This window comes from Phyllobates terribilis, unplaced genomic scaffold (genome assembly GCF_046119375.1).
Source record: "Phyllobates terribilis strain yellow unplaced genomic scaffold, ASM4611937v1 Scaffold_9__5_contigs__length_417890890, whole genome shotgun sequence".
Lineage (NCBI taxonomy): Eukaryota > Metazoa > Chordata > Amphibia > Anura > Dendrobatidae > Phyllobates > Phyllobates terribilis.
Window position 1 is genome coordinate 185,661,997 of NW_027362769.1, and position 12,663 is coordinate 185,674,659.

The 12,663-nt window shown below is 42.6% G+C and overlaps 1 protein-coding gene across 1 annotated transcript in view; it reads left to right on the forward strand.

The window, feature by feature from the left end:
• The window catches only part of GLI2 (GLI family zinc finger 2), a 294,201-nt gene that overhangs the window by 203,388 nt on the left and 78,150 nt on the right, over positions 1-12,663 (forward strand). The window contains exon 3 of the mRNA XM_073647502.1: positions 9,037-9,142. Within this exon, the coding sequence (XP_073503603.1) occupies positions 9,037-9,142 (106 nt within the window). The remainder of the gene's footprint in view (positions 1-9,036; positions 9,143-12,663) is intronic.

The window sequence follows — 12,663 nt, forward strand, 5'->3', positions numbered from 1 at the left end:
GCATTACACCATATGTGACTGATATCAGCCTCTTATAACGCTCCAGTACTGATATAACCTCCAGACATTACACCATATGTGACTGATATCAGCCTCTTATAACGCTCCAGCACTGATATAACCTCCAGACATTACACCATATGTGACTGATATAAGCTTCTTATAACGCTCCAGTACTGATATAACCCCCAGACATTACATCATATGTGACTGATATCAGCCCCTCTTATAACGCTCCAGTACTGATATAACCTCCAGACATTACATCATATGTGACTGATATCGGCCTCTTATAACGCTCCAGTACTGATATAACCTCCAGACATTACACCATATGTGACTGATATCAGCCTCTTATAACACTCCAGTACTGATATAACCTCCAGACATTACACCATATGTGACTTATATTCAGCCCCTCTTATAACGCTCCAGTACTGATATAACCTCCAGACATTACATCATATGTGACTGATATCAGCCCCTCTTATAACCCTCCAGTACTGATATAACCTCCAGACATTACATCATATGTGACTGATATCAGCCTCTTATAACGCTCCAGTACTGATATAACCTCCAGACATTACACCATATGTGACTGATATCAGCTCCTCTTATAACGCTCCAGTACTGATATAACCTCCAGACATTACATCATATGTGACTGATATCAGCCTCTTATAACGCTCCAGTACTGATATAACCTCCAGACATTACACCATATGTGACTGATATCAGCCACTTATAACACTCCAGTACTGATATAATCTCCAGACATTACACCATATGTGACTGATATCAGCCCCTCTTATAACGCTCCAGTACTGATATAACCTCCAGACATTACATCATATGTGACTGATATCAGCCTCTTATAACGCTCCAGGACTGATATAACCTCCAGACATTACACCATATGTGACTGATATCAGCCCCTCTTATATCACTCCAGTACTGATATAACCTCCAGACATTACATCATATGTGACTGATATCAGCCTCTTATAACACTCCAGTACTGATATAACCTCCAGACATTACATCATATGTGACTGATATCAGCCTCTTATAACACTCCAGTACTGATATAACCTCCAGACATTACATCATATGTGACTGATATCAGCTCCTCTTATAACACTCCAGTACTGATATAACCTACAGACATTACATCATATGTGACTGATATCAGCTCCTCTTATAACGCTCCAGTACTGATATAACCTCCAGACATTACACCATATGTGACTGATATCAGACTCTTATAATGCTCCAGTACTGATATAACCTCCAGACATTACATCATATGTGACTGATATCAGCATCTTATAACGCTCCAGTACTGATATAACCTCCAGACATTACACCATATGTGACTGATAACAGATCCTCTTATAACGCTCCAGTACTGATATAACCTCCAGACATTACATCATATGTGACTGATATCAGTCTCTTAAAAAGCTCCAGTACTGATATAACCTCCAGACATTACACCATATGTGACTGATATCAGCCTCATATAATGCTCCAGTACTGATATAACCCCCAGACATTACATCATATGTGACTGATATCAGCTTCTTATAACGCTCCAATACTGATATAACCCCCAGACATTACATCATATGTGACTGATATCAGCCCCTCTTATAACGCGCCAGTACTGATATAACCTCCAGACATTACATCATATGTGACTGATATCGGCCCCTCTTATAACGCTCCAGTACTGATATAACCTCCAGACATTACCTCATATGTGACTGATATCAGCCTCTTATAACGCTCCAGTACTAATATAACCTCCAGACATTACACCATATGTGACTGATATCAGCCTCTTATAACGCTCCAGTACTGATATAACCTCCAGGCATTACACCATATGTGACTGATATCAGCCTCTTATAACGCTCCAGTACTGATATAACCTCCAAACATTACTTCACATGTGACTGATATCAGCCTCTTATAACGCTCCAGCACTGATATAACCTCCAGACATTACATCATATGTGACTGATATCAGCCTCTTATAACGCTCCAGTATTGATATAACCTCCAGACATTACATCATATGTGACTGATATCAGCCCCTCTTATAACGCTCCAGTACTGATATAACCTCCAGACATTACACCATATGTGACTGATATCAGACTTTTATAACGCTCCAGCACTGATATAACCTCCAGACATTACACCATATGTGACTGATATCAGCCTCTTATAATGCTCCAACACTGATATAACCTCCAGACATTACACCATATGTGACTGATATCGGCCCCTCTTATAACGCTCCAGTACTGATATAACCTCCAGACATTACATCATATGTGACTGATATCAGCCTCTTATAACGCTCCAGTACTAATATAACCTCCAGACATTACAGCATATGTGACTGTTATCAGCCTCTTATAATGCTCCATTACTGATATAACTTCCAGGCATTACACCATATGTGACTGATATCAGCCTCTTATAACGCTCCAGTACTGATATAACCTCCAGACATTACACCATATGTGACTGATATCAGCCTCTTATAACGCTCCAGCACTGATATAACCTCCAGACATTACACCATATGTGACTGATATCAGCCTCTTATAACGCTCCAGTACTGATATAACCTCCAGACATTGCATCATATGTGACTGATATCAGCCCCTCTTATAACGCTCCAGTACTGATATAACCTCCAGACATTACACCATATGTGACTGATATCAGCCCCTCTTATAACGCTCCAGTACTGATATAACCTCCAGACATTACATCATATGTGACTGATATCAGCCCCTCTTATAACGCTCCAGTACTGATATAACCTCCAGACATTACACCATATGTGACTGATATCAGATCCTCTTATAACGCTCCAGTACTGATATAACCTCCAGACATGACATCATATGTGACTGATATAAGCCCCTCTTATAACGCTCCAGTACTGATATAACCTCCAGACATTACATCATATGTGACTGATATCAGCCTCTTATAATGCTCCAGTACTGATATAACCTCCAGACGTTACATCATATGTGACTGATATCAGCTCCTCTTATAACGCTCCAGTACTGATATAACCTCCAGACATTACACCATATGTGACTGATATCAGCCTCTTATAACGCTCCAGTACTGATATAACCTCCAGACATTACACCATATGTGACTGATATCAGCCCCTCTTATAACGCTCCAGTACTGATATAACCTCCAGACATGACATCATATGTGACTGATATCAGCCCCTCTTATAACGCTCCAGTACTGATATAACCTCCAGACATTACATCATATGTGACTGATATCAGCTCCTCTTATAACGCTCCAGTACTGATATAACCTCCAGACATTACACCATATGTGACTGATATCAGCCTCTTATAACGCTCCAGTACTGATATAACCTCCAGACATTACATCATATGTGACTGATATCAGCCTCTTATAACGCTCCAGTACTGATATAACTCCCAGACATTACATCATATGTGACTGATATCAGCCTCTTATAACGCTCCAGTACTGATATAACCTCCAGACATTACACCATATGTGACTGATATCAGCCTCTTATAACGCTCCAGTACTGATATAACCTCCAGACATTACCTCATATGTGACTGATATCAGCCTCTTATAACGCTCCAGTACTGATATAACCTCCAGACATTACACCATATGTGACTGATATCAGATCCTCTTATAACGCTCCAGTACTGATATAACCTCCAGACACTACACCATATGTGACTGATATCAGCCTCTTATAACGCTCCAGTACTGATATAACCCCCAGAGATTACATCATATGTGACTGATATCAGCTTCTTATAACGCTCCAGTACTGATATAACCTCCAGACATTACATCATATGTGACTGATATCAGCCCCTCTTATAACGCTCCAGTACTGATATAACCTCCAGACATTACATCATATTTGACTGATATCAGCCTCTTATAACACTCCAGTACTTATATAACCTCCAGACATTACACCATATGTGACTGATATCAGCCCCTCTTATAACGCTCCAGTACTGATATAACCTTCAGACATTACATCATATGTGACTGATATCGGCCCCTCTTATAACGCTCCAGTACTGATATAACCTCCAAACATTACATCATATGTGACTGATATCAGCCTCTTATAACGCTCCAGTGCTGATATAACCTCCAGGCATTACACCATATGTGACTGATATCAGCCCCTCTTATAACGCTCCAGTACTGATATAACCTCCAGACATTACATCATATGTGACTGATATCAGCCCCTCTTATAACTCTCCAGTACTGATATAACCTCCAGACAATACACCATATGTGACTGATATCAGCCTCTTATAACGCTCCAGTACTGATATAACCTCCAGACATTACATCATATGTGACTGATATCAGCCCCTCTTATAACGTTCCAGTACTGATATAACCTCCAGACATTACATCATATGTGACTGATATCAGCCCCTCTTATAACGCTCCAGTACTGATATAACCTCCAGACATTACATCTTATGTGACTGATATCAGCCTCTTATAACGCTCCAGTACTGATATAACCTCCAGACATTACACCATATGTGACTGATATCAGCCTCTTATAACGCTCCAGTACTGATATAACCTCCAGACGTTACACCATATGTGACTGATATCAGCTCCTCTTATAACGCTCTAGTACTGATATAACCTCCAGACATTACACCATATGTGACTGATATCAGCCTCTTATAACGCTCCAGTACTGATATAACCTCCAGACATTACACCATATGTGACTGATATCAGCCTCTTATAACGCTCCAGTACTGATATAACCTCCTGACATTACATCATATGTGACTGATATCAGCCACTCTTATAACGCTCCAGTACTGATATAACCTCCAGACATTACACCATATGTGACTGATATCAGCCCCTCTTATAACGCTCCAGTACTGATATAACCTCCAGACATTACATCATATGTGACTGATATCAGCCTCTTATAACGCTCCAGTACTGATATAACCTCCAGACGTTACACCATATGTGACTGATATCAGCTCCTCTTATAACGCTCTAGTACTAATGTTACCTCCAGACATTACACCATATGTGACTGATATCAACCTCTTATAACGCTCCATTACTGATATAACCTCCAGACGTTACACCATATGTGACTGATATCAGCCTCTTATAACGCTCTAGTACTAATATTACCTCCAGACATTACACCATATGTGACTGATATCAGCCTCTTATAACGCTCTAGTACTAATGTTACCTCCAGATATTACACCATATGTGACTGATATCAGCCTCTTATAACGCTCCAATACTGATATAACCTCCAGACATTACACCATATGTGACTGATATCAGCCTCTTATAACGCTCCAGTACTGATATAACCTCCAGACATTACATCATATGTGACTGATATCAGCTCCTCTTATAACGCTCCAGTACTGATATAACCTCCAGACATTATACCATATGTGACTGATATCAGCCTCCTATAACGCTCCAGTACTGATATAACCCCCAGACATTACACCATATGTGACTGATATCAGCCTCCTATAACGCTCCAGTACTGATATAACCTCCAGACATTACATCATATGTGGCTGATATCAGCCCCTCTTATAATGCTCCAGTACTGATATAACCTCCAGACATTGCACCATATGTGACTGATATCAGCCTCTTATAACGCTCCAGCACTGATATAACCTCCAGACATTACACCATATGTGACTGATATCAGCCTCTTATAACGCTCCAGTATTGATAAAACCTCCAGACATTACACCATATGTGACTGATATCAGCCTCTTATAACGCTCCAGTACTGATATAACCTCCAGACATTACACCATATGTGACTGATATCAGCCCCTTATAACGCTCCAGCACTGATATAACATCATATGTGACTGATATCAGACTCTTATAACACTCCAATACTGATATAACCTCCAGAGATTACACAATATGTGACTGATATCAGCCTCCTATAACGCTCCAGTACTGATATAACCTCCAGACATTACACCATATGTGACTGATATCAGCCCCTCTTATAACGCTCCAGTACTGATATAACCTCCAGACATTACATCATATGTGACTGATATCAGCCCCTCTTATAACGCTCCAGTACTGATATAACCTCCAGACATTACACCATATGTGACTGATATCAGCCTCTTATAACTCTCCAGTACTGATGTTACCTCCAGACATTACACAATATGTGACTGATATCAGCCTCTTATAACGCTCCAGTACTGATATAACCTCCAGACATTACACCATATGTGACTGATATCAGCCTCTTATAACGCTCCAGTACTGATATAACCTCCAGACATTACATCATATGTGACTGATATCAGCCTCTTATAACTCTCCAGTACTGATGTTACCTCCAGACATTACACAATATGTGACTGATATCAGCCCCTCTTATAACGCTCCAGTACTGATATAACCTCCAGCCATTACACCATATGTGACTGATATCAGCCCCTCTTATAACGCTCCAGTACTGATATAACCTCCAGACATTACACCATAGGTGACTGATATCAGCCCCTCTTATAACGCTCCAGTACTGATATAACCTCCAGACATTACACCATATGTGACTGATATCAGCCTCTTATAACGCTCCAGTACTGATATCACCTCCAGACATTACACCATATGTGACGGATATCAGCTCCTCTTATAACCCTCCAGTACTGATTTAACCTCCAGACATTACATCATATGTGACTGATATCAGCCCCTCTTATAACCCTCCAGTACTTATATAACCTCCAGACATTACATCATATGTGACTGATATCAGCTCCTCTTATAACGCTCCAATACTGATATAACCTCCAGACATTACATCATATGTCACTGATATCAGCCCCTCTTATAACGCTCCAGTACTGATATAACCTCCAGACTTTACATCACATGTGACTGATATCAGATCCTCTTATAACGCTCCAGTACTGATATAACCTCCAGACATTACACCATATGTGACTGATATCAGCCTCTTATAACTCTCCAGTACTGATGTTACCTCCAGACATTACACAATATGTGACTGATATCAGCCCCTCTTATAACGCTCCAGTACTGATATAACCTCCAGCCATTACACCATATGTGACTGATATCAGCCCCTCTTATAACGCTCCAGTACTGATATAACCTCCAGACATTACAGCATAGGTGACTGATATCAGCCCCTCTTATAACGCTCCAGTACTGATATAACCTCCAGACATTACACCATATGTGACTGATATCAGCCCCTCTTATAACGCTCCAGTACTGATATAACCACCAGACATTACACCATAGGTGACTGATATCAGCCCCTCTTATAACGCTCCAGTATTGATATAACCTCCAGACATTACACCATATGTGACTGATATCAGCCTCTTATAATGCTCCAGTACTGATATAACCTCCAGACATTACATCATATGTGACTGATATCAGCCCCTCTTATAACGCTGCAGTACTGATATAACCTCCAGACATTACACCATATGTGACTGATATCAGCCTCTTATAACGCTCCAGTACTGATATAACCTCCAGACATTACACCATATGTGACTGATATCAGCTCCTCTTATAACGCTCCAGTACTGATATAACCTCCAGACATTACATCATTGGTGGCTGATATCAGCCTCTTATAACGCTCCAGTACTGATATAACCTCCAGACATTACATCATATGTGACTGATATCAGCCCCTCTTATAACACTCCAGTACTGATATAACCTCCAGACATTACACCACATGTGACTGATATCAGCTTCTTATAACGCTCCAGTACTGATATAACCTCCAGACATTCCATCATATGTGACTGATATTAGCCCCTCTTATAACGCTCCAGTACTGATATAACCTCCAGACATTACATCATATGTGACTGATATCAGCCTCTTATAACGCTCCAGTACTGATATAACCTCCAGACATTACATCATATGTGACTGATATCAGCTCCTCTTATAACACTCCAGTACTGATATAACCTCCAGACATTACATCATATGTGACTGATATCAGCCTCTTATAACGCTCCAGTACTGATATAACCTCCAGACATTACATCATATGTGACTGATATCAGCTCCTCTTATAACGCTCCAGTACTGATATAACCTCCAGACATTACATCATATGTGACTGATATCAGCCCCTCTTATAACGCTCCAGTACTGATATAACCTCCAGACATTACGTCATATGTGACTGAAATCAGCCTCTTATAACGCGCCAGTACTGATATAACCTCCAGACATTACACCATATGTGACTGATATCAGCCCCTCTTATAACACTCCAGTACTGATATAACCTCCAGACATTACACCATATGTGACTGATATCAGCCCCTCTTATAACGCTCCAGTACTGATATAACCTCCAGACATTACATCATATGTGACTGATATCAGCCTCTTATAACGCTCCAGTACTGATATAACCTCCCCTCCTGTATGTTCTCCCCCGTTATCAGTGCAGGGCAGCAGCTGTGCCTCAGCCGCTCTGCCTGGAGAATGCTGGTGGACAGGTGTTTGTACCACTGGATTCTTTGCCAGAAAATCCTCACATTGTTCTTTGGGAACCAAACTGTGAGGGGGCCGCACATTCCGGGGGTCTGGTCATTTGCCCACTCAGACCAAGTAACCCCGTCACTGCTGCCTCCTTGCCTTGCGGGTGTATAATGGAACCTCCATGTGCAGCCACAGATCTGAACCAGATTACAAGATGATATTCACAGATGGAAACATTGTATCAAGTAACTGGTGAACTGTCTGTTACTTTATCTTTATTGTCTGTAAACATCACTGCTCATTGTACAGTGCTGCGGAATATGCTGGTGCTATAGAGATACAATTATTGATTTAGTATATTTGTAGCCTTTTCTAGGACACAGTTTTCTCTAATTCCCGCTGTTTACTTCTCTGTAGACGCAGCGCATCTCTTCCCCACATTCCACACTCCGTTCCCTATTGACATCCGGCACCAAGAGGGGCGATATCACTACGAAAGCCACGCAATCCACGCCATCCACGGGTAAGTCTATGGTGACTACTGCTGACAACCAGCCTGTATACATGTGTGAGAGGTTGTCAGCTCTGCCCCCTGCTGATGACATCACTAATATACTGACATGTGATGAGAGATTTATGATTTGTGGCCTTACTATTTGTAGGATTACTATGTGACATACAGTACAGACCAAAAGTTTGGACACATCTTCTCATTTAAAGATTTTTCTGTATTTTCATGACTATGAAAATTGTACATTCACACTGAAGGCATCAAAACTATGAATTACCACATGTGGAATTATATACTTAACAAAAAAGTGTGAAACAACTGAAAATATGTCTTATATTCTAGGTTCTTCACAGTAGCCACCTTTTGCTTTGATGACTGCTTTGCACACTCTTGGCATTCTCTTAATGAGCTTCAAGAGGTAGTCACCGGAAATGGTCTTCCAACAATCTTGAAGGAGTTCCCAGAGATGCTTAGCACTTGTTGGCCCTTTTGCCTTCACTCTGCGGTCCAGCTCACCCCAAACCATCTCGATTGGGTTCAGGTCTGGTGACTGTGGAGGCCAGGTCATCTGGCGTAGCCCCCCATCACTCTCCTTCTTGGTCAAATAGCCCTTACACAGCCTTGAGGTGTTTGGGGTCATTGTCCTGTTGAAAAATAAATGATGGTCCAACTAAACGCAAACCGGATGGAATAGCATGCCGCTGCAAGATGCTGTGGTAGCCATGCTGGTTCAGTATGCCTTCAATTTTGAATAAATCCCCAACAGTGTCACCAGCAAAGCACCCCCACACCATCACACCTCCTCCTCCATGCTTCACGGTGGGAACCAGGCATGTAGAGTCCATCCGTTCACCTTTTCTGCGTCGCACAAAGACACGGTGGTTGGAACCAAAGATCTCAAATTTGGACTCATCAGACCAAAGCACAGATTTCCACTGGTCTAATGTCCATTCCTTGTGTTCTTTAGCCCAAACAAGTCTCTTCTGCTTGTTGCCTGTCCTTAGCAGTGGTTTCCTAGCAGCTATTTTACCATGAAGGCCTGCTGCACAAAGTCTCCTCTTAACAGTTGTTGTAGAGATGTGTCTGCTGCTAGAACTCTGTGTGGCATTGACCTGGTCTCTAATCTGAGCTGCTGTTAACCTGCGATTTCTGAGGCTGGTGACTCGGATAAACTTATCCTCAGAAGCAGAGGTGACTCTTGGTCTTCCTTTCCTGGGGCGGTCCTCATGTGAGCCAGTTTCTTTGTAGCTCTTGGTGGTTTTTGCAACTGCACTTGGGGACACTTTCAAAGTTTTCCCAATTTTTCAGACTGACTGACCTTCATTTCTTAAAGTAATGATGGCCACTCGTTTTTCTTTACTTAGCTGCTTTTTTCTTGCCATAATACAAATTCTAACAGTCTATTCAGTAGGACTATCAGCTGTGTATCCACCTGACTTCTGCACAACACAACTGATGGTCCCAACCCCATTTATAAGGCAAGAAATCCCACTTATTAAACCTGACAGGGCACACCTGTGAAGTGAAGACCATTTCCGGTGACTACCTCTTGAAGCTCATCAAGAGAATGCCAAGAGTGTGCAAAGCCGTCATCAAAGCAAAAGGGGGCTACTGTGAAGACCCTAGAATATAAGACATATTTTCAGCTGTTTCACACTTTTTTGTTAAGTATATAATTCCACATGTGGTAATTTATAGTTTTGATGCCTTCAGTGTGAATGTACAATTTTCATAGTCATGAAAATACAGAAAAATCTTTAAATGAGAAGGTGTGTCCAAACTTTTGGTCTGTACTGTATATCTCAGAGTTAACTCTTCACGCCCGGCCCTGTCCTCCCTGTGTGTGGACTGTTGGAGCCTTCATCCCTTTTCCATGTAAATTACAGCAGTTGGAGACTTCATTTACCCAGGAACCAGTTGTATTTGGAGCCTGGTTGTTGGCGCTGATGATTAATGTGATGTGATTGTGGCGCAGACCCTCATACATCACCCCCACATCCTGAGCGTCGGCATCTGCTCTGGTCCCAATCTCACCTAATTACAGTAAATGAAGCGCGGCCGCGCGGTGCCAGTCATAGGGGCGGCAGCAGGCGGGGACATGTCACAGGTCCCGGATTGTCACATCACAGGACACAAGTCTCTGATCAGGATCCAAGATCTCTGCGGCTTACAGTGAATATGAAAAACTAAAGGGGTTATCCACTTTCAAGAAATAGGTCCCCAAAGGATTGCAGTCATGTAGAATAACAAACACAGATAGTACAAACCATCCCCAGGTCCACAGCCAGGTCGCCATCGCTGCAATGGCCTTTGTCTATTGGCTGCAGCGGTCATATCACAAGTAAAGCACAAATCACCGCGGCAGCCAATACACAGAGCAGACCAGTGTCAGGAACCAGCACCGGACCGGGGGAGGGTGAGAACTGTAAGTGTTTAGTATTAAAAAATGTCTGCAATCATTTGGGGATCACTTTTTTAAAAATGGAAAACCCCTTTAAGGCTATGTGCATACAAAGCGTTTTTGATGCGTTTTCGCTGCGGTTTTTCCACCGCAAAAACGCTTGTTAATAGGTCTGCCAGCTATAGCAATGGTAATCCTGATGTGCTGTGCAAATAATGCAGAAATTTCCGCTCAGGATTACCACCAACCGCAGCATGACCATTGTGCGGGCGTTTCCACCGCTAATTCGCGCCCATTGGCTTGAATTGAACCACAGCAAAACTGCAGGTATAATACTTATACCTGCGTATTTGTTGGGTTTCAATTACAGCCAATAGCCACGAATTTGTGGCGGAAACGCGGTGCGGGTGGTACCCAGGTCGGGAGAGGAGGACTACTACTCCGCTCATCCAACCGCCGCTCTCGCTGATAACAGCGAGAGCGGGTTGGCTGGGGGGAGCAGTAGTCTTCCCAGCCAAGCCATCGTGCCCATGCTAAAATAAAAGAAAAAGCAAAGTAAAAATAAAATAAAAACCTTATACTCACCTGTCCGGCGCTCCCTGGTGTCCTGCTGGTCCTGGTCGCCGGCGATGCTCTCCTCCTGGCGGCCGGCGGTACACTGGGAAGCGCGCTTCCTCCCAGCAGTGTACTGTGCTTTCAGGACCTGCGGTCACGTGAGCTATCAGCTGATCGCCCACGTGACCTCACCATGGGAACATTGTCAAGAATCCTCCCACGGTGGTAACTCACCGGGGCTGATCAGCTGATCTTCAGCTGATGAACCCCAGTGACCTCCTGCAGCAGCAATGTACACTGATAGTTATTTTACACCCCTGTCAGTATACAGTGCTGTCTTCTACAGTGATGGCTGATGTCACTGCTGTAGAAGTGACCCGGATCGCCGTGGGACAATCGTTGGCAGTACGTGGACTGCGTCGTGACCGCTACAGGGCAGTGGGAAGAGCGGAGGCTAAGCGCCAGGTGATATTAATAGCCGCGGAGGGGGCTAGTATTCATGGCTCCTTCCCTGGCTATTAATATCAGCCCGCAGCTGTCTGTTTAGCCTTTTCTGGTTAGATTTTATAGAGGGACC